At 49.9% G+C, this 20,366-nt stretch overlaps 1 protein-coding gene across 2 annotated transcripts in view; it reads right to left on the bottom strand.

Annotated features, from left to right (window-relative positions):
- Positions 1 to 20,366, bottom strand: part of PRKG1 (protein kinase cGMP-dependent 1) — a gene marked incomplete at both ends in the record, with an annotated part of 370,579 nt that overhangs the window by 107,473 nt on the left and 242,740 nt on the right. For both annotated transcript variants that reach the window (XM_082285730.1, XM_082285731.1), the window contains one exon: positions 6,343 to 6,406. In XM_082285730.1, the coding sequence (XP_082141856.1) occupies positions 6,343 to 6,406 (64 nt within the window). The remainder of the gene's footprint in view (positions 1 to 6,342; positions 6,407 to 20,366) is intronic.

Raw genomic sequence — 20,366 nt, 5'->3', positions numbered from 1 at the left:
CTGGAAAATACAGAACTCTCTTGGAAGAGGCACAGTTTGGGTTGGAAGGGATATTAAGGAGCAGCTCATCCCACCCCTGCCATGGGCAGGGACACCTTCCACTGTCCCAGGCTGCTCCAAGCCCCAATGTCCAGCCTGGCCTTGGGCACTGCCAGGGATCCAGGGGCAGCCCCAGCTGCTCTGGGCACCCTGTGCCAGGGCCTGCCCACCCTCCCAGGGAACAATTCCTTCCCTGACAGCTGAGAAAATCTCCTTCCAACGCCCAACTCTCACCCTTCTGAGTGTCCTTTGGGATTCTCATGGAGGTTTCCATGAATCCATGTGCTTTGGAGAGCCAGAGGAGATGGAATTCCCCAGCTGGGGTACTCTGGCCTAACTCCAGTGGATTTTACAACATGCACTTGAAGGAAAACCAACAACCCAGCTCCTCTGCTTGGGGTTTAGCAGAAGAGCCCAGAGACAAGGGCAGGAGGACTCCTTACAGTAAATGAGATGTTAAGAAATTCCCTCGGTCTCCAGAGGAATCCAGCTTCCCTTGGAAAGCCTCTGGAAAAAGATCCCTCTGATACCACTGGGATTTTCAGCCTAAACAGAAGCTGCTTCTTGAGAGGTTTCGAAATTCATTTCAGAAATCTCAGTTAAAACGAGAACGTCGTTCCCTGCCTGAAAAGTGCATTTGGCAGAGGCCAAAAGCTGCTCCTTGCACCTGACAGCATCCCACAGGGCCCACCAGGAAAAGGCCTGAAGTTCCCACATGTGCCAAGGGCACGGAACTCCAGGAAACGCATTCCCATGTGCTCAGCACAAGGATTTCATTGGGAAAAAAAAGAGGAATTTGATGTTAAATCAAGTGGGAAGAAATGGCAACAGATTTTCCACCCCTCTGGTGAGACCCCACCTGCAGTGGGTGTCTGATCTGGGATGTGGAGCTGCTGGAGTGAATCCAGAGGAGGCCACGGAGCTGCTCCCAGGGCTGGAGCCCCTCTGCTCTGGAGCCAGCCTGGGAGAGCTGGGGGTGCTCCCCTGGAGAGGAGAAGGCTCCAGGGAGAGCTCAGAGCCCCTTGCAGGGCCTAAAGGGGCTCCAGGAGAGGGACTGGGGACATGGGGTGGAGGGACAGGAACCAGGGAATGGCTTCCCAGTGCCAGAGGGCAGGGCTGGATGGGAGATTGGGAAGGAATCAGTCCCAAAGTTTTCTCTGCTGGCATCCCCCTCTAACAATAAGTTTTGTGGAACTGCGTGGAAGAAAAACCCCCAAATATCCTGCCCCATTTCCACCACGGCAGGAGAACAGGGGATGGGCAATAAACACACACAGGGATGACCACATTCCCAACAAGAACCCCCAGAAAGCAGGGAATGCTGAACTCCTTTCCTACACTAACACAAGCAGCTCATTTACAATTCCCTTCATGTGCTCAGTGCCCACATTAAAGAAGATCCAAAGGAAAACTTAGCTCCAAACCACCCTTTTTATCCCAAGTCAGCTCCTGCCACTGACTCCATTGGATCCCTGCGCTCCAGTTTTTCCAGCTGCATTTTATTCCCTGATGCTTTTTTTCCCCAAACAGCTTTAGTTTCCTGGTGCACCTGCAAACCCAAAGCTGTGTTCTCATGAGCATCATCTGAAAGATTAATGGAAGTACAACTCCAGTCAAAATGCTGTCCATTTGTGATGGAGTCAGTCGTGAGTGAAGCCCTTTCAATGCCCCCACAGGCAGCATTTCCCTACTCTGTCCCCCAGTTCCTTCAGTGAAGACACCCCAGAGTGCTTCCTTGGATTTAAAAAAAAAAGATAAATAATAACGTTAAAATAATTTTTCTTCCCCAAAACCTTTAACTCTTCCCTGTTTATTTTGAATTCTCCCTCAAATCTGATTTATGGCTCGGCAGCAGATCAACATCAGCTTTGGTGCTGGCAGATCCCTCAGGATGGACCAGGGACCGGGTTCCCTTTATCCTCACTCCTAAATAAGCCTAAAAACCACTAATTCTATGGAAAGCTCATTAATTTTGCACATTTTCCCTCTTCTATTCACTGTTGCCACACGAGTCCACAAAAGCAGGACTGTGCTCAGCCTCTATTAATTAACCAGAGGCATCCCAAGGCCTTCTGATCCATATTAATTGGGCAGTGTGGAGCAGGAAGGATGCTTGGCATCTCTGCACGAAGGCCCAGGACAGCTTTTAAAGCTGAATCAAGCCGTGAAATCTCACCCAGGATCCCCACTCTCCACCAGGAGCCACAACAGAAGGAGCTCCACAAGCAACAGGGAAGAATTTTGGTTTGGTTCTTTATTTTTTTACCATTTGTGCCTTCTGAAATTCAGCCTTTAATTGGGATTTTGAAAGAAGGAAGAGCAAAGAGACAAAGGCTGGCAAGCAACACTGGGGACATGAACGGAGCTGCTGAAGGAGCTGCAGACAGGAGCTGGGATCCCAGATTTCAGCAGCCAGAGCTGCAGGAACAGTTTCCATCCCTGGCACCCTGTGCCTCTGGGGTTCAGCACATTTCTCTGCCTCTCCCTCAGTCTGGCTCTGCTGTTTGTGCAGGGATTCACTGGGAGCACATCAGTGGCACTGGGACCTCAGCAGTGCATTGAAATATTGAATGTTAATCCTCCAGTGAAAGAATTCCCCAAATGCACATGGGGAGATGGGAGAATGGCATTCCCAGCGCTCCCAAGCTGTAATTGGTTTCCTGTTAACCCAGGACCAGTTACTGAAGTGGTTTGCAGCTGGATTTGGGACAATTAGCCAGGTCTATATTTGAATATCTGTTTACACTGCAGCTATGGTATATAAGTATTATATATTTCAGTGTGTTACAAAGTATTATCAGAGAATCACGGAATGGTTCGAGTTGGAAGGGACTTTGAAGTCCATCCCTGTGCCATGGGCCAGGACAAATTCCAGTGTCCCAGGGTGCTCCAAGCCCTGTCCAGCCTGGCCCGGAACACTTTAAATTTCTATACATCCAGAAAAAAAGTAAAAAAATAAAAAAAGTAAAAAAATTAAAAAGTTAAAAAATTAAAAAGTTAAAAAATTAAAAAGTTAAAAAAATAAAAAAGTAAAAAAAATAAAAAAGTAAAAAAAAAAAGTAAAAAAGGTAAAAGAATAAAAAATAAAAAGTAAAAAAAGTAAAAAATAAAAAAGTAAAAAAAGTAAAAAAAGTAAAAAAAGTAAAAAAAGTTAAAAAAAGTAAAAAAGGTAAAAAAATAAAAAAGTAAAAAAGGTAAAAAATAAAAAAGAAAGAGAGTAAAAGAGAGTAAAAGAGAGTAAAAGAGTAAAAAAAACCTAAAAAAAATAAAAAATAAAAAACCTAAAAAATAAAAAAATATCAAAGCTCTCTCGACTTCTGGATACACAACAAACAAGGCAAATCCATGTGACATAGTTCAGGCCTGACATTATCTGCACAGAAACCAATCTGCAGTGTTTGGTAAGGAAATCAAAGCACCTTGGTCACTGGCTGCAGCTGCTCACATTCCCACACACGGTATCTTCCACGGATCACCAGGCTAAATCCCAGACAGAGAAGGGACAGCCAGGGCACCGGATTAGGAAATGCAGGAGATGAAAATGCCAATGAGACCTCAATTCAACCTCCTCCTGTGCATCTGTAACCACTGAACTTGTAAATCTCACATGATTCTGTCTGGAGCACCAACAGTGACAGCACCTGGAGCTGTGGGAGTGATCCAGAGGAGCCCCAGAGCTGCTCCAGGGCTGGAGCTCCTCCAGAGCCAGCCTGGGAGAGCTGGGGCTGCTCCCCTGGAGAGGAGAAGGCTCCAGGGAGAGCTCAGAGCCCCTGGCAGGGCCTAAAGGGGCTCCAGGAGAGCTGGAGAGGGACTGGGGACAAGGCATGGAGGGACACAGGGAATGGCTTCCCAGTGCCAGAGGGCAGGGCTGGATGGGATATTGGGAAGGAATTGTTCCCTGGCAGGGTGGGCAGGCCCTGGCACAGGGTGCCCAGAGCAGCTGGGGCTGCCCCTGGATCCCTGGCAGTGCCCAAGGCCAGGCTGGACATTGGGGCTTGGAGCAGCCTGGGACAGTGGAAGGTGTCCCTGCCATGGCAGGGGTGGGATGAGCTGATCCTTAATGTCCCTTCCAACCCAAACCAGTGTGGGATTAGCTACCCCAGCTGCCCCGGGCTCTCGGAATTCCTGCCTCCTTCCCTGAAAACCCTGCCTGACTCCGTGGAGCTGGGACAGGTGTCCAGGCAGGTGACAGCTCCATCCCTGACATCCTGGCAAAGGGATCCTCCTTTGAAACAGGAGTAGGAATTCAGAGCTGGGGAACAAAACTTAGAAGAATGAGCTGTAGGCACAGTGAAGAACTTGAGGTGAAATGGAAAAGTTATAAAATCACGAGCACCTGGAAGCATCTTCGGAGGAGAAGAGGTGAAGGAACCTTAATTACACCTTTGGTACCTGACCCCCTGATGCGAGATGGAAATCCCACAAGGATAGAAACCCTACATTGAGATGGCACAGGGAGCAACCTTAAAGAGGAAAACACTGCCAGGATGTGAAGCAACTGAAGGGCAGGAAAGAAATCCCAATTTTGTGCCACAAAAAAATAAGGAAAAAAAAAAGAGGGAGAGAAGGAGAAGCCAGCCCAGATCTCTGAGTGCTGCCCATGCCCACCAAAGGCTCATCCCACTCCACAGCCATGCCAGGAACAGATCCCCATCCTACTCCCTCCAGGGTTTTAATTCCATTTGCTAAATGAAATTATCCAGAAAGACTGGAATTATTCGCAATGTTGGTGGCACACAGGGATGATCCCTACATACACATTTTTTCCATGTAATATTAACAATTCCATGGTCCAGAGGGGTTTTCCAACACTTCAGGGGTGTAACCTACGGAAAGGAGGCTGTAGCCAGGTGGGAATTTAGATATAAATATACAGATCTGAGAGTGACTTTTTATTTATAATTCATGTAAAACACAGCCCATTCAACCCAAGACAAACCCAGAGGAAATCAGGCTTATTCCAAGGAGGAAATTGGGAGCATCCACCCTAAAAACCCAGATTTTTCCCCACAAATGCTGCTTTCATGCCTCATTTTTTCACTGATAATTACTAAGAATGTTTTTCCCCCTGCCATGAAACTTTAAGTGTCCCTGGAAAAGTTTTATGGATTTTATTCTCCTCCTTAAGTCTTGATAAGGAGCTTAATACTGGTGATGTGATCCAAGCAAATTCTGGTTGGGAGTGGGGTTTTGAGATAGGCAAATGGAATTCACAGCAGAGGGAGTTCATATCCCCTGTTTTCCCCTACATCAGAGCATTCCCTGGCAGTAAAGGGAATAAAGCTTATCTGTGAATATGCAATTATCCGTGGTGAAAAACAGCTGACTTGCTGGAGCCACAGCATTTATCTGGGCACTAAATAAGAAGGAACAATGCCCCGGCAAAGCTCGGGGAAAAAGGAATTCAAATCGACTCCAACGTCAGCAGTGCCCTTCCTCCAAATGCACGGGAACATCTTCCCTGATGGGGAGGCGTGGATGAGGAAAAGCGAGCAGGAATGAAATCAATGACTGCCCCACACGCATTCCCTGCACTTAAATCACCTTTGGGAAGGGCTCAGTAATGGCTGTCCGGGACACTGAACCGCCTCGCGTTCCTCAGCTCCAGAGGGCAGCGTTGTGGGAATAAAACACGGGCGGAAACTGGGATGCACCCCAAATATTTGACACCCATTTTACATCCACTTACGGGGCTAGGTTGGGAGGCTTGGGTTGGGGTTTTTTTGGGTGCAGGTTAGGTTTTTTTGCATTTTTTTGAGGGGGTTGTAGGGTTTGGGGGGTGTTGTTTTTGGAGGGTTTTTTTTTTTGGTTTGGTGTTTTGTGGGTGATTTCTTTGTTGTTTTAAATAAAAATGTATTAAAAGCCTGACCCTAACGAGATCCCAGTGAAAGCCAGGCGGGCAAAGCCCAACCCCATCCCAACATCTCCACACTGCTGGGACTCTTCCCAGAGCAGCTTTTCCATGATGCCTATCAAATACCCTCCAACAGAAGAGTCCCATCAAATCTGAAATGAGACCAGGTTTTCGCATTCTCCTCCTCCCCACCGCTCACCCAGGGGCTGGAGAAGCTCATTCCCTTCTGGACACCACAGGAAATGATTGATTCCCTCCCCAATTGGATAAAAATCCAATTTAAAAATACGTAAACCCTGTTAAAACCGGATTCCTCTTCCCCACAGCTCCTCTCGGGGCCTCGCTGTGCTGCCACAACTGGGGAGCTGCTCTTTGGAGAATAGGAAGAGGCTGGATATTGCCAGCAGAAGGTTCTGAGCTCATGAAATCCCAATGTTTAAGGCACTTACCTCTTCCAGGACATCTGCAAGCTTACTGAGGATCTCCTCGGGAAGGCTCTGGAATGTGGGAACGCTGCAATGCAAGAGAAACCTCGATTAATGGATCCCTTCCCACAGGACACAGATCCAGCTGCTTTTCTCCCCTCTGTCTTCCCAACATATTTTTCCTTCGTGCTCTGGGGCTGAACAGGAAAAAGATCTAATGGAAAGATGCTCCTTCTCTGGCAGCCAGGCTGGGTTTGGTGATGACAGGAGACCACTGGAATAAACCTCTGGAGAGCCACCCCTAAAGCTGGTAATCAGCAAGGGATCCAGTCAGGATCCTCTGGAATTCCTGTGTGCCACAAAGCTGCTCAGTCACATTCCTGCCTCCTGGTCAGCCCCCCAAGAAATAAAACCCAACACGAAAAAGGGCAGGGGACAGCAGCTCCGAGCAGCCCCGGATAAAAGAGTGAACCCACACCTGGATGGACAGAGGGCAGAGCACGGAGCTCACAGCACTGAGCCACCATCCAGCCCCTCAGGGAGTTTCTGAAGACTTCCCTGGCACTTTTACAGCCAAATCTGTGGCTTTTCTTTGGCCCAAAAGGCAACTTTGTCACTTGTTTGGCAGCAACTCCCCCAGCAAAGGCTGCAACAAGAAGGTGATGCGGCCATAAAGAGCCCCCTGAGCCAGGGGCCACAGAACTGAGCCTAAATCAGTCTGGAGCAGGCTGAGGGACACAACTTTGGATCTCCAAACCTGCAGGGAGTATCCTGACTTTGAAGCTGGATCTCCACTGCCTCGCAGGAAGATACACCCAGGGAGACTGTGGAATTGTCCTCTCCTTGGAAAGACCCAAAAGCCATCAGGACATGGTCCAGGGCAACCTGAACAGGTGTGGGGGCAGGACCAGAGGAGCTCCAGATGTCCCTCCCACCCTCAGCCAGCCTGGGATGTGGTTTCTCATCCTCTGCTTTCCATGCAAACCTGAGCTCCATCAATACTCGCAGGTGATGCTGAAGGAAACACACGGACACGACGTAAATTCAACCCCAAAACACACCACAGCCCAGAGAGGCTGGGGCTGCCCCTGGATCCCTGGCAGTGCCCAAGGCCAGGCTGGACATTGGGGCTTGGAGCAGCCTGGGACAGTGGGAGGTGTCCCTGTCCATGGCAGGGGTGGCACTGGAGGGAATTTAAGGAGCAAAGGAGGCTCAGGGGGGACCTTGTGGCTCTGCACAAGTCCCTGACAGGAGGGGGCAGCCGGGGGGGTCGGGCTCTGCTGCCAGGGAACAGGGACAGGACAAGGGGAAACGGCCTCAGGCTGGGCCAGGGGAGGCTCAGCTTGGACAGCAGCAGGAATTTGTGCATGGAAAGGGTGCTCAGGCCTTGGCAGGGGCTGCCCAGGGAGGCTCAGGTGGAATCAGCATCCCTGGAGGATTTAACAGTCATGGAACTCGGGGATATGGGTCAGTGTGGGGTGTGGCAGTGTTGAGGGAACAGCTGGACTCCACCTTAAAGGTCTTATCCAACCTAAATTGTTCTCTGATCATTTGCCCTTTTTAATTAAAAAAAAAAAAAAGGAGTTCCAGCTGAATCTATTTAATGATAACAAGACAAACCTGGGCAGATAAATGCAAAAAACCATCACCTTTCATGCTCTCAACAACAGCTTTTTTCCCCTCTAAGGAAGAGCACTTTTATTCCTGGGAGCACGTGGGCCCACATTGGAACAGGAGCAAACAAACAACTGGACAGGAGTTCTGGGATGGCCTAAGCTTAAAATGGAAGTTCATTACTCCAATTCCAGCATTTCCAAATGAGGAATAAACTTATAGGGAGAAGGTAACAGCCCTAGAAAAGAGGTCAGATTTTAGTGTGGTTGCACCCTTAAACTCCCAAATTGGGGGAAGAATCCATCATGGGGTATTTTCTTATGGATAATTATGCCTGTGCAATCCAAGGGAGGGTAGTAAAAGACATCTACTCTAGACCAAATCCATTAAAAAACCAGGGAAATAGCCCCTGAGTTCTGAAATTCCAAATCTTACCCTGAGAAAAGCCTAAAACTTGAACTCTGCAATAGAGCAGGTAACAGGAAAAGCAATTTCTTGACAAAACAAACTCCAACTGCAGCACATCGCGGAATTACACTGTTAATATCCCAGATTTAGAGGGGTTCATGGCAGGCCAGAATCATCCTAGAGCAGCCAGAAGTGACAAAACAGCCAAATATTGGAGTTTCTTTGACAAGAAGAGAGCAAGACTTGATTGTCCAGGTCAATAAAAATCCACCTCTGCTCTCCATGGGATGATATTACATGGATTCATAAAGCAGAGCCTTGATTCCTTCCAAGAACTGCCTGGATTAATGAAGGAGCTGTGCACAACAGGAGTGTTTCCATTATTATTTCCAGGTGGATCTTCAATCACCACAGCACGGGGCAGGAAAATTTTATTTCGCTTTCTACAACAGCATGAAAAAGCCAGGAAGTAGAGAAGGGCAAACATTCAGCCCTTGAGTTGGGGTGTATTTAGGGCCAGACTTGCTCCAACAAGCTCTTCTCCCACTGCTCCTTAAATCCCATCAATAATGATGATTTTTAACCCCCCACGTCATCTCCTCTAAACAGTAACAATGCTACAGCTGGAAAACCAGAGACTCTGGTATCTAACACTGAAAGTCCTCAGCAAAGCTCAAAACCTGGGACTCTTCTCCCTACCCACAGTAAGCGTGAAGGACTTCATTCCTTCCTCCTTTTCCACAGCCATCTCCCACTTTGCCCAGGAAAAGCTGGACTTGATGATCCTGGAAGTCTTTTCCTAGTTGAATGAGTATAATTCCATTGCAGAATAACCAGGAGCAGCTCACTCAGCCTCTCCCAGCAAGATGTGGCTCCTTCTACTCTGCTCACCCAGTCCTTAAAAGGGAATTTCTCCAGCTGCTTCTTATTCCATTTAATGAGGAGTAACTGCTCCACCTGCCCTGAATCCACTCCCTGGATGAGGTTATGGAATCCAGCTGGGCGTGGAATAGAGCTGTTCACAGCTGACCTCCTGCTCACCTGCAGCCCCTTTTTGCTCCTCCAGGTTCTGGAGGGTGATATGGGTGTTAAAAAGTATGGATGGAAAATGATTTATGCCTGTTTGATGGGATCCCCTGGCTAAAGTAGAGCCCAGGATCCACAGGAGGATCCAGGCCACCCTGTAGAGGCAGCACACAAGGAGGCAAAGCAGACCCCTAACTCCAGGGATTTGAGTTTTAACAGCAAATGCCATAAACTGGATGATTTTAATCCATCCACAAACAGGATTTTATCCGGACACTGCAACTGCCATCGCAGGGAATGGGACGAGGAACATTCCCTGACCTTCTCCAGCCCCTCTGCCCCTACACCCTGGACTGAGAGCAGGGCAAGGAGGAGAGGTGACCTTTTCCTGGCTGCGTTTCCCACTGCTCAGCCACGGAACATCGTGCAGGGATGGCAGCGCCTGCACCCGGGAGAATTTCCCACGGGGAATCGCTCCCTGTCTGGAGCCATTCCACCTGGCTCCAAACGTGACACATTTTCCCAGAGAGCTCAGCGTGCCCAGCACCAGCTGCCAAACTCGGGGAAAGCAGCTGTGCTAAAACATCCCTGGATTGAATCCCTGTCCCCGTGGAGGAGCAGGGATATGCCCAACCCGGAGGAGGTGGGAAAGGTCGTGGCTCCATCTCTGGGGATGCAGTCACCAAGCCGCTCTCAGCTTCCAGGTAGCGGCAACATCCCCGTTAACCAGGCTTTGATTCATCCCTGTGATTCATCCCACGGGATGGCTCCTGCAGGAAGCAGCAGGGGCTTCCAAGCGCTGCTGGCTGTGGCCCAAGGTGTTGTTGTGAGCCCCAGAGCCGCTCGGTGGCAGCGCTGCCAGCTCCGGCAGGACATTTATCTTCTGACACACACAACAGCTCGCGGGGCGCTTGGCTCGCCTCTGCCTCCAGGATATAAAAGCCACCATTCACTCTCTAAATCCCTTTCAGGACACATTCCCAAACTTTTGAAGGGTGTTCAGTGAGGGTGCTCATCCAGGTCGGTGGCAGATATTTCTCCTGGGTTAAGCCTGGAACAGAACCTCTCTCTTTCATTGCTGCTTGGCACTGCCACAATTGCAGTTGTTGTCACCGCTCTGTGCCTTGGGCAAGCAGAGCTCCAAACTCCAGCACTCCAGTGAAAGGAAATTAAGGCTGGCTGAGTTCCCTGAAACTTTTTTTTTGGCACCCAACTGGAATGAAGGCTGGAAAATGCAAATGTCCCTCCTTAGCACACTTGGGATGCTCCTACAGCTCTGTCGCAGCTCCAAAAGAGCCGAGGCTACATCTGATCAGCCCAAGCTGATCCTTGATTTGGGATATCACCAAAAAATGGTGGTTTGGGCAACTCGAGCTGTACACGCAGCCTCCCACTGGGCTCCCAGTTGTGTCAGGGAGGGAATGCTGGCTCCATCAGGATCATGGTCCTGGCAGCATTCCATGGAATCAGAGTGGCTGGGGTTGGAAGGGACCTCAAAGCCCATCCAGTGCCACCCCTGCCATGGGCAGGGACACCTTCCACTGTCCCAGGCTGCTCCAAGCCTCAATGTCCAGCCTGGCCTCGGGCACTGCCAGGGATCCAGGGGCAGCCCCAGCTGCTCTGGGCACCCTGTGCCAGGACCTGCCCACCCTCCCAGGTACATTCCTTTTGTGTTGCAAACTGTTGCATCAAAAGAGAATTCCTGTTTTCTGTCAGGTTAATAAACATTATTTGGAGGATCAGCTGCTGGTTCTTTGCATTCACAGCAGCCACAAGAGAAGTGGCTGAAATTAATTTCAGGAAAGGTGTATTTATTTCTCCAAAAATCTCAGTTCTTCCCCAGTCACACAGGTAATTGCTAAGGAAAGGCTGGTTTTCCTGTAGCAGTTTTCCATATAATTTGCTTGGATTCATGGAACCACTGAGGCTGGAAAAGCCCTCCCAGCCCATGGAGTCCAAGCTGTGCCCGATGCCCACGTTGTCCCCAGCCCAGAGCACTGAGTGCCACCTCCAGCCCTTCCTTGGACACCTCCAGGCATGGGCACTCCAAAGCTCCCTGGGCAGCCCCTGCCAAGGCCTGAGCACCCTTTCCATGGGGAAATTCCTGCTGCTGTCCAAGCTGAGCCTCCCCTGGCCCAGCCTGAGGCCGTTTCCCCTTGTCCTGTCCCTGTTCCCTGGCAGCAGAGCCCGACCCCCCCGGCTGCCCCCTCCTGTCAGGGACTTGTGCAGAGCCACAAGGTCCCCCCTGAGCCTCCTTTGCTCCAGGCTCAGCCCCTTTCCCAGCTCCCTCAGCCGCTCCTGGGGCTCCAGCCCCTTCCCAGCTCCGTTCCCTGCCCTGGAATGGGACAGGGAGGGTGACAGCCACTCACATTCCCATTAATTTCACTTTAGGGTGGCCTTGGAAGCACCTCGTGGAGCAGAAGTGTCAGGAAGAGAGAACAGATTTGCTCTGCAGGTGCTGCAGATGATTTGTCTGCTGTGCTGAAGCCTCACAGGCAGTAAACAATTCACAATTACTCATTTTGAAGAGGGTGAAAATGGAACAGCCACAGTTTGAACGCTCTGCCACTCATTACACAGCTTGTATCAGGGAAATGAAGTCCTGACAGGAGGATGTGGAGCATTTGTTTTCAGAGATCTGGTTATATCCTAAGCCCTGCTACACACAGGAAAATGGGAGAGAAGCAGAACTGGTCTTATCCCTGATGAGCAAATACTGAAGTAAACCAAGTGCCAAGAATTGCATTTTTCCCTCACCTGCTGAAAGGATACCAGGAATGCCAAGGGATCTGCTGACATCACAAGGCCAAAACTCTCCATTTCCCTGAGGGGAACGCGAAACGATCTCAAAAGGATCCGAATCACTGAGGCTGGAAAGCCCTCCAAGACCAGAGTCCAACACTGCCATGTCCACCACTAACCCACCACACCTGTGTGGGTTTTGAACACTTCCAGGGATCCTCTTTCGGCCCAGGCTCTGTTTGTGTTCAATAGGCAGATCAGGAACTCCGGAGGAGTGTTTTGCCTTGCTGCTGTCAATCCCTGCCTCTCCCTGACAGGGGTTCATTATCACACAGAGCCCTCCTACCTCATCTCCTTTGGCAGCCGCTGGGGAGATGGGACTGATTTAAAAGAAAAGTTCAATTGTTGCTGTCAGCACGAGAGGGAGGGAGAGCAATTAGCAGGTATGTGAACCCCCTCCTCCCATTCCACATGAATTCACTCGGGATGATTCATCTGGAAAAGGACAATTGCTCCCTGGGAGCTACAAAGGCACAGCAGCAGCCCCAACTCTGGGAACAGCAGTGAAGTTCGGGCAGGCACAGCTCTGGTTGCTCATCTCGAGGCACAGGGTTCACTGGTGCTCCTGAGCCACCTCACAGGGGGAACCTGCTCCTGGTGGAATCCTTGGAGGATGTTATGGGATGGTTTCGGATCTAGCAGGTGGCATTTCTTCATATTTGCAAATCAAATTCCACCTGCAGAGCTTTTCTACCTTCCACTCACCCAGCTTTTCCAACACTGTTGTATCACAGAATCCCAGGATCCCTGAGGCTGGAAAAGCCCTCCCAGCCCATGGAGTCCAGGCTGTGCCCGATGCCCACCTTGTCCCCAGCCCAGAGCACTGAGTGCCACCTCCAGCCCTTCCTTGGACACCTCCAGGCATGGGCACTCCAAAGCTCCCTGGGCAGCCCCTGCCAAGGCCTGAGCACCCTTTCCATGGGGAAATTCCTGCTGCTGTCCAAGCTGAGCCTCCCCTGGCCCAGCCTGAGGCCGTTTCCCCTTGTCCTGTCCCTGTTCCCTGGCAGCAGAGCCCGACCCCCCCGGCTGCCCCCTCCTGTCAGGGACTTGTGCAGAGCCACAAGGTCCCCCCTGAGCCTCCTTTGCTCCAGGCTCAGCCCCTTTCCCAGCTCCCTCAGCCCCTCCTGGGGCTCCAGCCCCTTCCCAGCTCTGTTCCCTGCCCTGGACACGCTCCAGCCCCTCCAGGGCTCTCTGGCCAGGAGGGCCCAGAACTGGACACAGCCCTGAGGTCCCTCAGCAGGGCCAGCCCACAGGGACAGTCACTGCCCTGGCCCATCTGGCCACACTGTGTTTGATACAAACTCACTAGTGATTAAAGATAAAAGCTGTCAGGCAAAGCCTCAGAGCCCTGAACACTGATTTTTACGATCCTGCATTTGCAATACAGCTGAAATTAAATTGTCTTTGCCTTGCACTGTAATTACCTCTCCAAAACAGTTTGCTGTCAAGGATTTTCTCTCCTGCATTTTTTCCCCTTTGTCTGGGGGATTTCATGGGAAATGAACCCTCACCCTTCAGCCTCTGGACAGACCCAGAGCGGGTGCACCAAGCCAAATTTCTGCTTCTTGACTGAACCACACAATCCCCGGATGGTTTGGGTTGGGAGGGACCTCAAAGCCCATCCAGTGCCACCCCTGCCATGGGCAGGGACACCTTCTACTCTCCCAGGGTGCTTCAAGCCCCATCCAGCCTGGTCTTGCCACTCTGGGGCACCAGAATGAAGTCCAACAAAGACCACTACCTCACAAAAGGTAGAAAACAAAATATTTTTGGGATTGATTCTCATGGTGTGCCTCAAAAGAGATCCTTAACACCGGTCAGTGCTCCAAAACCACAGTGAGTGTAAATAAGGGATAAGTGGCATTTGCATGCACGGTCTGTTGTGTCTCTTTCCTCCAAACTGGGTATTTACAACATCTCCAAGACTGAATGAAGGCAGGAGTTGTGTCTCAAGAGATCTCTGCTGCACTTGACAGCAAATTGTAATAATCATCTCTTTTTCACGGAGCCACTGACACCCTTTCCAAGCCCTGTTTGCTGCCGAATGCTGCGTCCTCCTTTTAACCACCCCCACTCAATGAATGTATCACCGAGAGCACCATCATTTTCTGCCTTCGGAGTTACAGGTATACAAAAGAAAGATAAGCTGTAAATGTGGTTTACATCCTCTGAATCACCAGCTTTTCACGCTCTCCCGGGCAACTTGTCCAAAGCAAAGGGACCTGAAAGGGCCAGGGAGCTCCTGGAGCGGGGCCGGCGGAGGCTGCGCAGCTGAGGAAGGGCCTGGAGCATCTCCGTGCCCAGCACAGGCTGAGGGAGCTGGGGCTGCTCAGGCTCGAGAGGAGCCCCAGCTGAGAGGGGCCCTCAGCCCTGGCTGTCCCTGGCTGCAGGGAGGGCTCCGAGCAGGGCCCAGGCTCTGCTCCGGGGCCCAGCAATGGCACCAGAGCACCGGGCAGGGCCTGAGCCCAGCAATTGCCCTGCCCAGGAGGCAGAACTGCTGCCCTGGGCAGTGCCCAGCCCTGAGCACATTGGCCACACAGGCTCTGGGCTCTCCTCGCTGGGGCTGTTGCAGAGCTGTGTGCACACAGTGCTGTGCCTGTGCTCCGGGATGGCCCTGCTGGAGCAGGGATGTGCCACCAGGTGCCCTCTGGGGTTCCTGACCTATCCTGGGATTCTGTGTAATATTTAATTATTTTTTTTTTTAATTGCTCCCCGACACAGGTGTTGGGTGAATCTCCTCAATTCACAAAGCATTAAAACTCCTAAATATCTGCCTTTTGTTGTTGCTAATTACTATAAGAAGGATTAAAAACCATGGATGTCCTGCCCAACACATTCCTAGGCTGGGAGTTAGCACGGGTGACCCCATGGTTGGCAGCGTCACCAAATCCCAGACACAGCAAAAAGCAGCAGAACTGGGCTTGGGAGCAACCTTGAGCTCCTCACTCTGGCTGGTATGTCAAAGATGATTTATGGAGGGACAACTGCAAAGAAAATCCCTTCTGAGTGATCACCAAAGGATCACTTCTGAGATCACCACTGAGAACAGACTTCCAAGAATGACTTAGTTACCCCCAGAGAAATAAGCGACAAAAATGGCACCAAAGTCCAAAGAATTTTGTTCCTTTCATGGTGAAAACCCAGCACAACCACGTTGGGATGAAATCCTGGGATTGGCCCCATGGAAATCCACCTCAGAGGCATTTGAGACCTTCCCAGAAACAAGGGATCCCTGTGCCAACCCCAGGGATCACTACCAAGCCCTCCAGGACATCCCAACCAGTCAATTGCGTGATCCCAACCCATGAATGGGCACAGCTCCCTTCCTTGTGATTTATAACCTGCACAGAATCCCAAATACCTTTAGAGGGCCTCTAAAGCCATAGCTGGGACACCCCTCTTTCTCCAGGATAAGCCTGAGTCCTTTACTGAATTAAAGAAAGGAGAAGGATGATTTAATCCCCGTTGATTCTCTCCCTTTACACCTTGGAGTCCAAAATTTCCTATGCACAGCAGGGCCTCCGCAGCTGGAAATGAATTAAGGGTCGAGGATTTTCAAGAGGCCCGGATTGTATTGGAGAAATAATCAAATAAAGCCTGACAGATTCCACACACAGCTCGAAAATCCAATTGTTTACGAAAACATAATCCTGGGAATATTAGAGGCAGGCAAGCAGCATAATGGGCAATAAGAAATCCAAAATAAACAAAAAAAAACCCCCTCTGTGCTGGGAAGCCAATTGCAAAAATTCCATACAATTCTGTTCTGCTGCTGTCAAACCCTCTCGGCTTCCTCTACCAGGCTGGTGATCCCAAATCCAGCCCTCAATTCTTGATCCTGCTGGCTCTTGATCCCAGTCCTGGCGTTCTCTCCCAGCACAGCCCATCTGGGGCTGCCGATCCCAAATCCAGTCCTTTGGTTCTTGATCCTACTGGCTCCTCCCAGTCCTGTCGGGAGCATGGCACCCAAGCTTCCAACTGGAGCATCTCGGGTTTGGATCATCCATGAGGGGAAAGTGCTGTGTTCCAGGGCCAAAGAAGTTTGGAAAAGGGGAGGAGCCTTCTGGTCAGTGGTCACCAGCAAGACTGAGCAGCCACAGGTCACTTGATCCATGGAACAGCCCCTCTCCTGCCATTAGAGGGAAATTCCTGAGGACTCTTCCTTTGGATCCAACACACATTGGATCTGGCCCCACTTGAATCCCAACTGATGTTTCATTTTGCTCTATCCAGCATTTCCTCTTCTCCAGTATGTTCTCTGCTGCAACATGAAAGCTTCACTGAACTCCACCAATTTGTTTAATTAATTGCTGTTCAGCAGATAACTCTGTATCCCAGGACGGGAATTCCGCCAGCACCCTGCTCTGTCATTCCCTCGGCCCGTGGTTGAACCTCCAAACCTTTTCCACCTGTCCTCTTCCAAAAGTGATGAAGACAATCCCGAAACTACAGTGGTTGGGAATATCTGTGGGCTCCCTTGTTGATACAGAGAAATAATAAAAGGCAGGACAGAATTCCAGGATTTCTGCGGCAGACATGAAGCAAACACAAGGGAAACCTGAGCCTAGAGTAGCCCACGAGGAGGTCAGGGAATGGGAAAGGACAGGGAAGATGGATCCAAAAGAAATGAACCCAGATTTGGTGCTGAATTTTTGCCCTGAGCGCTGTAATCCAGGATATCCTGCCCTGCCCCTTTTCCCAGAGCGGCATCCTGTGAGCCTGGCTATGCCCAGAGCCCATCCTCATCCAACAGTGGCTCCACCAGCCCATCACAAATGATTTTAAAATATAATTTATGCCAGTCAGCTTTACCTGATTTCATTTTTTCATTGCAAGAAGGTCATCACGATACGATTATGGCTGGCTGGCAGATTTTCTTTTCTGTACATTGATTTATGCCAGGCTACATTTCATCTCGATTAAAACCACCATTCAGTGCGTTTGGAAGGAAACACTTCAGATTAAAATCTGACTCATTGACAGATATCAAAATACCATTAAAAGGAGCCAGCAACAGGTGTTGAAAGCACTTCCATAAATCCATTCCTGGGTCCCTGTCATTCCTGATTTATTCATGATCGTTCCACACATTTGCAGATGACTCAGTTTACTCCTCTGGGGTGCTTAATGCCTAACAAAATTCCCTTTAGTGGCCCACACATGTTCCTCAGCTCAGTTTTGGGCCAGGCATGGAGATCAGGGCAGCAGCACCACCAGGGTGGGCACACAGGGATTGATTTAAAACACAGCAGCCAGGTTATCCCAAATAACATCCCCCTGCCAAATCCCATTAAGTGTCCTTGGAATAACACATTTGCCACTTAACATGGATTCAGAGTGGTTATTACCCACACAGGAGGAAGATCAGATGGCAAAGATCATCTGCAGGTGAAAGAAGGCAAAGTCCAGTGGATGTAGAAATCCCACAAACTGAGTTGTTTGTCTCATTCCCCCGTTTCCAGCAGTAAGGAAAGGACTGGGACAGCACCATGTGGGGCAGAGCTCTGTCCACGAGGGAGCCAAGGACACAAGGCTGGATGCTTTTTTATCAAGAGGTGCTTTTTCCTTTCTCCAATCAAAACTCAGTGGGGGCTGTAGTGGAGCTCAGTGGCTCAGGGACAAGGTGCCTTATCCATTGTCCCTTAGATCCAGGACCTCACGGAGACAGTGCTGGGAACCCTTTGTGAAGGACTGGGATTTACCGAAACATCACTTCAACCTGGAAACTAAAAATATGGGGGAACAGAAGGTCCTGGATCTCTGGTGTCATTTGGAAGGGTAAGTCCCATTAGCCCGGACTGGAAAATCCAGGTCATGGATTGCAATCCAGGTTTCCTCGGAGGATCCAGGAGCTGCTGAGCATCTCCCATGCTACAGCTGCAGGGGAGTAGAGGCTGTGTTGGACAGGGCATCTGCTCCCTCCAGGTTTCTCTGGGGTGGTGGGGTTGGCTCAAGCTCAGCTGATTTAAAGCAGGGTTTGGAGCAGAGGATCCCTGCAGACAGGAACCACTCCGGTATTCCATGTCCTGGGAGCAAACGCTGGTTCCTCCTGCATTTACCGCCTCTGGATAAGGACTCACGCTTTATTTACTTGTTCCAAGTGATTTTATTTTCAATGGCACCCTTATCTCCCCACGAAGCATTCCAAATCCCGTGCCTACGGATGTGAGTGCCTGCACACGCGGATCCCAACTTGCTTTGTATTTCATCTTCCCAGTTTTGCAGCGGTTTGGATTTTCTTGTTAAACCAGATCCTGATTGATTCCTGGTGTGCTCTGGCCAGCTGGTCCTGCTCCGGCTCCTCGTCAGCAGCTTAGCAGAACAGTGATTCACGGCAGGTCAGCTGTAATTTGCTCAATTATTAACGACTTCAGGATTTTTTACCATCCCTCTGAGGACGCTTCAGCCTAAGCCTGATTTGTCTTCATCTCCAGCTCAATTCAACAGCACAAATCCTGCTAGTTCTTTGAGCTCGTGTTCAGTGCATGGGATGCCCTTTTCTGACTTCCCCTACCCTTTAAAACACAGATTTCAAATTGCATTGGAAGGTGCTGGAGCACCCAGTGAGTTTGTCTCCGTTGAGCTGCAGAAACTCTTTTCATCTCCCTCCAGAAATAATTATGCCGGTTTATCAGTGTCTGTATGAAGCTTGAATTATTCCTCCTAATATGCATTAACTTGTATTTTTTGGAGCCACGAAAATTGGCCCAGTGAAGTCACTCCAGTGATTACTGTCCCTGTTAGCTTCCAGTAATCCATGAGATGTATTTATTGGCAAGTCACTTGTGTGGTATTTCCAGAGACAGTACCTAATTGAATTTAAAATGCATTCCTGGTGCTCGTAAAAGCAATAAAAATGTCACCCTCTGCCTGCACATTAAAAATTCATCCCATGCAAGGAGAGGACAAATGCATAAAATGATCATTATGATGTGCAAATGGACTCGGTGCAGGAAAACCAGACCCGTCTCTGCCTGGACATAAAAACATTAAGAGATCAGAGCACAAATGGCACCATTTAGGGAACTTTTAAAGGTGCTGAAGACAAAATGCTCCCATTAGTAGCATGACTAAGGCTTGCTTCAAACATGGGCTTTGTACCAGTGTTAACAGCGTGGCTCCTGTGTGAGAGCGGAATTAATTCCCTGAAATAAAAACAACCCAAAATCACCATTCCATGTTGGTGATCCTGCCCAGGCAGCACATTATCCACGTGACTCCTTTTCTCATGAGCATTTATGCCAGAGGGGAGACCGGGAGCATTTCAAATCTCTTCCCACTCAGGACAGAACTCCCACACTTATTTATGGCCCAGAAACTCATCCCGGACTTCGCCGTGCACAGGTGTCCTTGGAAAACCTGGCCAAGGGAGCTGCTGCCCTTGTTCTTTACCTCCTAAAGGCTTCCCTTTAGAGGGCAAGGATTGATGGGATATTGGGAAGGAATCCTGCCCTGGGAGAGTGGGCAGGCCCTGGCACAGGGTGCCCAGAGCAGCTGGGGCTGCCCCTGGATCCCTGGCAGTGCCCAAGGCCAGGCTGGACATTGGGGCTTGGAGCAGCCTGGGACAGTGGAAGGTGTCCCTGCCCATGGCAGGGGGTGGAAATGGGCATTTTTAAGGTCCCTTCCAACTCAATTCATTCTGGGATTCCATGATTCTATGCAAATCCACCTTTTTTCTGGAACTGTCATTGACACCCGTGGTACCACAGTGCTTTTTCCCCTCTTTCATTTTTATCTTGGCTAAAGAACTTTGATCATGCTCTGCCCAACTCTTCCTTTCTGTCTGCTCAGCACAAAGTAACTTTACAGGTAATTAAGCACATTGTGAGTCATTAACTCCTCTCCAGATTCCCGGGAGGCTTCTCCAAATTGAGTCCAGATGCAGAAATTAAAATCCATCTTTTGCTCACACTGATGAATTTTTCATAGGAGGGAAATATTACAAATTCCTCCTTTTCCCACATTGGAATTGACTGATTTTGGTTACCACAGTCCTGGGGTCCAGCCCTGGTCATGGAATCAAAAATCCATGGAATGGTTTGGGTTGGAAGGAACCTCAAAGCCCATCCAGTGCCACCCCTGCCATGGGCAGGGACACCTTCCACTGTCCCAGGCTGCTCCAAGCCCCAGTGTCCAGCCTGGTCTTGAACATTTCCAGGGATTCCAGCCATTCCACCCCGAGCAGCAGGTTCAGTGCA

The sequence above is a fragment of the Coloeus monedula genome, assembly GCF_965178545.1.
Source record: "Coloeus monedula genome assembly, chromosome: 8".
NCBI classification, from domain to species: domain Eukaryota; kingdom Metazoa; phylum Chordata; class Aves; order Passeriformes; family Corvidae; genus Coloeus; species Coloeus monedula.
Note: the sequence above shows the minus strand (reverse complement) of the source record. Positions and strands in the feature narration are given on the sequence as shown.